The sequence below is a fragment of the Cryptomeria japonica genome, chromosome 4 (assembly GCF_030272615.1).
Source record: "Cryptomeria japonica chromosome 4, Sugi_1.0, whole genome shotgun sequence".
Lineage (NCBI taxonomy): Eukaryota > Viridiplantae > Streptophyta > Pinopsida > Cupressales > Cupressaceae > Cryptomeria > Cryptomeria japonica.
In genome coordinates this window covers 38,613,867-38,619,079 of record NC_081408.1, presented here as the reverse complement: position 1 = coordinate 38,619,079, position 5,213 = coordinate 38,613,867, and the positions used below count along the sequence as shown (strand labels likewise).

General features: G+C 33.2%; 1 protein-coding gene across 1 annotated transcript; it reads left to right on the top strand.

Moving 5' to 3' along the window:
- The first annotated feature begins 3,082 nt into the window (after window positions 1–3,082).
- Window positions 3,083–4,943, top strand: LOC131047847 ((R,S)-reticuline 7-O-methyltransferase). Its single transcript, XM_057981633.2, has 3 exons — window positions 3,083–3,900; window positions 4,234–4,298; window positions 4,425–4,943. The coding sequence occupies exons 1-3, from the start codon at window positions 3,141–3,143 to the stop codon at window positions 4,734–4,736; spliced, it is 1,137 nt and encodes a 378-aa protein (XP_057837616.2). The 5' UTR covers window positions 3,083–3,140; the 3' UTR covers window positions 4,737–4,943.
- The last annotated feature ends 270 nt before the right edge of the window (window positions 4,944–5,213 follow it).

The following is a 5,213-nucleotide window of genomic DNA, read 5'->3' as shown; positions in this document are numbered from 1 at the left end:
TGCTTTATGAATCATATTGTGCATGTAAGTGGTGTATGAGAATTATTGTGGTAGACGATATTATTGGTGATTTTATTTCCATAAGTCTGTGAAGTTGACGATTTTGCAGGTTTACTGGAGGTCCGTTGTTGAATGCTAATTTGGATAACATCTGATAATTTTTGAATTGTAGGGAATTAATTGAGTATCTTGTTAAGTTGTTATTGAATTGGTTTCATTGTTGTTTTCTTGTTTCCTTATCTTTCACAATTTTATTTTCCAGAGAATCTTAAACCATAAAAATACAAAAAAGAGAGGAAGTTAAGTTATTAAAGATCAGTGGGATTTAATTTTAACCAGCAGACCCCTTAATAGGTACAACCACATCAACCATTGGGCTGGCCATCACCGTCGAGACCCGACTATAGAGACCTTGGAGTGATTAGTTCCCTAGAACTTATTACTTTTCAGGAGAGGTGGTGAGTGTTCACATTGGCTACTTGACTGTTGGCGAGTGTGTCAAAACAGTCGTCAACAAAACTACCTTTTGCATAAATCCTGCATAAATAATATTTAATACAAACATTATTTATTCCATAAATAAAAATGAACTCCTCTAGCAAATCTTATATTTATAGAGCTTACAATGCAAAAACAACAGTCTCTCAAAAGTGTCCACATTCAATGTATCTGCGAATGTATATAGAAACTACCTTTTGCATAAATCTTGCATAAATAATATTTAATACAAACATTATTTATTCCATAAATAAAAGTCATCTATGATGAAATAAACTAGCCTTTTTCCAATTTGAAACTTTCCATTTTACTCCAAGCCTATATGAGTGGAAGATTTGGTCCCACTGAGAATCTTTCCAAATCTGTGCACAAAAAAGGAAAACAAACTATGTATCCATTTGTCACAAGGAGGGGCTTTTGAAGAGCTCCTAAGAAATTTTATTTTCCAAGTTCCCTCCTTGTGCCAAGTTTCACAATTTCCTTTCACCTCAATGCTTGTTGCACCCAACTTGCCATCGGGCCCCACAATTAAGCTTTGCACTTTGGAAACTTAAAATATTCCATTAAATAAATAAAATCAGCACAAAAGACCATTAATTGATTAAATAATCTCCATGGGGCTCCTAAGGTTGAGGCACCTTAATCCTAACATATTTGGTGGTTTTAATTTTGTGTTAATTTATTTTTTGACAATTTTCTTGACAAGATTATTAAGTTAGTATTGAATGAATACTAGGTATTATTGATTTCATAAGTGAAATGGTTTTTATATCTATTTTCACATAGAATGAATAGGAGAGATCAAATCATCACCACATGTTAAACATCACATTTTTCTTCACAAACCTATTTCTTCATAATACTTTTGTGCTTCAAAGATCAAATGTCACAAGGCAAGTGATTAGTGTGACACAAAATGAATACGAGTTTTAAATAATGTGTTAAATAAGTGACAAACAACTTGGTTTTTTAGATGTGTACATCCTTGACTTAACAATGCCATTAGGTATCAATATGCTTTTGATATGATTACAATACTTTTCATAGATACTTGTTTATGTTACTTGTTCTAGTTCCTCCAATTGATTCTTGGGTACCTTCTAAAGATTAGCCACATCTCATGCTTAAAGACATTGGGAGATTGGTCGATGTAAAAACTCATTTTGACCATCAATTTCCTACAATTCAAGCTCCGCAAAGCCTAAGTGGGTTCCATTATGTTATGAATATAAAGGTCATTGCATGATCATAGTGAGTTAAATAGTGATGATAGGGGAAAAACCACATTTTTGACCTAGCCAAAATCGTAAAATACATTTGTCATTGGTAAAAACAAAAGCAAAAAAAATATCTATTATAAATAGATATGTACTTTTTAAAACCAAAAACAAATATATGAACTTTACAACTAAAAACAGATATCCATTTTGTGATAATAATTATAAGAAAAAAGATATATATATATATACTCCCTACCTGAGATGGTTGGATACAAAGAAGCGTGATTCTAACATCATCCATGCACAAATATGGAGTAAGCAAGGGCAGATGTGTGCAACAGAAGGTCAAGATATATGGTTGAGTTATTTATAAAAAAGAAAAAGGCAATGGGTTTAGTCATAAAAAATGTGAAAGCAGAAGAAGAAAGTATTTAGAAGGTTCTATATACTCCGTAAAATCTGATTTTAAGTTTTGTGAAGGATTCAATGGGAAGCAATAATAAAAGAGAACAAACATTAAACTTTATATTCATCAACAGAGAACATTACATCTGCCCTTGCTTACTCGATACAAAATATAGAAATGCAATAACATACGGTGGAGTACAGAAAGATAAAACATAAAATAATATTTTACAATGCATGTGAAACTTGCTGATAGGACAGTCGACGGTGGGCAGGTTGGAGAAGTAAAATGCAATGCAAATCCCTTTGGATCAAAGAAAAATCTTCTTTAATATTTGCAATCTTTGATGTCTGCAGATCTGATTGAAGATACGGAGAATATTGAGTTGTCTGAATTGAGTAGAAGTTGGGATTACAATCTCCAACTTTTTGCACGTGATATTTGAATCTGGAGAAAGATTTCAGAATTCAGATGATAAAAGAACAAACAAAGAGATACAGTCAAAAGAGCTGCGAGTAAATACAATCAAAGGCACATTCTGATGTACCCAGTCAAAACAGATCGCAAGATGAATTAATTGATTAACAGTTTTATTTTCTATTGGTAAAATGCAATCAGACTGCAAGTGACCCCATTGATTGACAGTTTATTTTTCTTTTTATTTTTTATTGGAAAAAGGATATATTAATCAAATGATTTAATAGTTTATTTGTCCGGTATCTTTATTTCCGATGAAAACGGTTTTATTTCTGTCCCCTGTGCAGAGCATTGTTTTTCGAGTTACGTGAAACAGCCTGAAAGTCCCCATGAACGTTTTTTCATCTTTATCTAGAATGGTATCTGCTGCTTTGTATCTTTCTGGCACTAAATTTCACTAACTCTAACTGCAGTTAGAAGTTGGGAGTCGTCATAACCGGAATTAAAAGTTGGGAATCATTATAAATAGTTGCTCTTATTTCCCATTCTCCACCAATATCCACAAATTCACATATATTCCCTCCTCTCCACTATTTACCATGGCTTCTGCAATTTCAATTCGCCAGCCTGCCCAAATTTATGAGCAAGAAGCCCAGCACGAGACTTTGTTATCGAAGCTAAAACTGTATGAGATAATGCTCGGCTCAGCGAAGCCCATGGCTCTCAGAGCTGCTGTTTTGCTGAATATTCCGGACATAATTGCCCAGGCCTCAGGCTCTCTTACCCTAGAAGAAATTGCTGCCCATATTTCAGCCTCCACTGAAAGCCCACCTCACATAGAATATCTGTTTCGTCTTCTGAGATTTCTAGCCTCCCACAAAATCTTTAGTGAGATCCCGCACCAGGAGGACTTCAAGCAATCTAGATATGGCCTTACAGGCCTTTCTAGATTGCTTGTTAAAGAAACAAGTGAAGGTGGTGTGTCCATGCTAAATTATGTTCCATTTTTGTTGGGAGCCACCAGCAATCTTCCCTTCCAAGGATGGCTGCATCTACATGAGTCTGTGTTAGAAGGTGGCAGTGCCTTCGATAAGGCTTTTGGTATGAGTGCTTGGGACTATGCTGCAAACAATCCTGAATTGAACAAGACATTTAACGAGGGCATGTCTTGTGACACTCGTGCTGTGATGGCATCTGTTGTGAAGGTTTATGAGGAGGGTTTTAAGAAGATAACTTCTTTGGTTGATGTAGCTGGAGGTGTGGGATCTGCCTTGTCTATCATTGTGGAGAATTACAAACATATTAGAGGAATTAATTTTGATCTGCCTCATGTCATCGCTACTGCACCTTCTATTCCTGGTATGATTGATCTTAGCCCATTATTCTATAATAGACAAACAGCTTTAGTGAAGCACCCTCTAATTCTGTGCATTGTAGTTGCTCCTTTTGTTTTGAAACAAAGTAGTTAAAACTTTCATAATCTCTTTTTTTTACATTTTATAATGTTGGGATTTATAGTTATTTATTACATTTTATTATAGTATTAGGCAGTGATTTAAAAAGAAAACATAGTTTAACTTTGAGTTTTTATATGATTTTTTTTTGCCCAATGTTTTACCATATTATGGTGATGATATGTCTATTTGGTTGTTTATTTAACATATAACTTTTATTCTATGAGTTAATTTGTAGGAGTAGAGCATGTGAGTGGCAACATGTTTGAGCATATTCCTTCAGCCGATACAATTTTTATGAAGGTACAATTAATCTTATTGAATATCTTTTGAAAATTTATAATATTTTACTAGCAATTTATTTTATGTGAAGGCGTATTTATTCTATCTAATATCTCAATCTAAATTAAACACAAAATGTTGTTGCAGTGGATTTTGCATGATTGGGATGATGACGATTGTGTAAGAATATTGAAAAGGTGCTATGAGGCCATCCCAAATAATGGGAAAGTTGTGATTGTGGATGCTCTTGTTGTGGAAACTGAAAACGATGAAGATGAACAAGAAAAATGTCTAAGGGATGTGGGATTAGCACTCGATATGACAATGATGTTATTCACTGGTGGAAAAGAGAGAACAAAGATGGAATTCAAAAAAATTATCATGAAAGCAGGTTTCAAAAGCTACACCATCTTCAAATTGCCATTTGTTCAAGCCATTATTGAGGTTTCTAAATACTAAATTAACAGTTATACAATACATTATTATAATAATTGGTTTAGAACCATATTAAAATATTGTCTAAAATCCACATTAGATTTGTAATGTATTAGATGTGTTTAGTCACATTGAATATTTATTTGGACCCCCTTATAAATTTGTATGTGACATTTGATATATATTTCATATTGAAAAAAAATAATATGAAAAAGTAAACGTTGGGGTTAATAGTTTTGTGCAATCATGTTTTTTACACATATAGTTTTAACTTGCCACTTGGTTTTATTATGCAATATTTATTCTACAAAGGAAGCACATGATTAATGGTTTTAGTTGTCTAGTTGGTTATTTAGCTTGGCTATCTTGTATTTTAAGTTCTCTTATTGAGTACATATGTGTAGAATGATATAGGATGTATGGTTACATTCTCTGATAAATGATGATACATTGGAGGAGTTTTATGTTTCAAAAGTGTTTATGGAGGCTCTACATAATATA

Bases quoted from the DNA above. Each gene is read 5' to 3' on its own strand.
- LOC131047847 (XM_057981633.2), top strand. From the start codon at position 3,141: ATGGCTTCTGCAATTTCAATTCGCCAGCCTGCCCAAATTTATGAGCAA. The intron at 3,901-4,233 runs GTATGATTGATC...GTTAATTTGTAG, and splicing joins TACTGCACCTTCTATTCCTG to GAGTAGAGCATGTGAGTGGC. The intron at 4,299-4,424 runs GTACAATTAATC...ATGTTGTTGCAG, and splicing joins CCGATACAATTTTTATGAAG to TGGATTTTGCATGATTGGGA.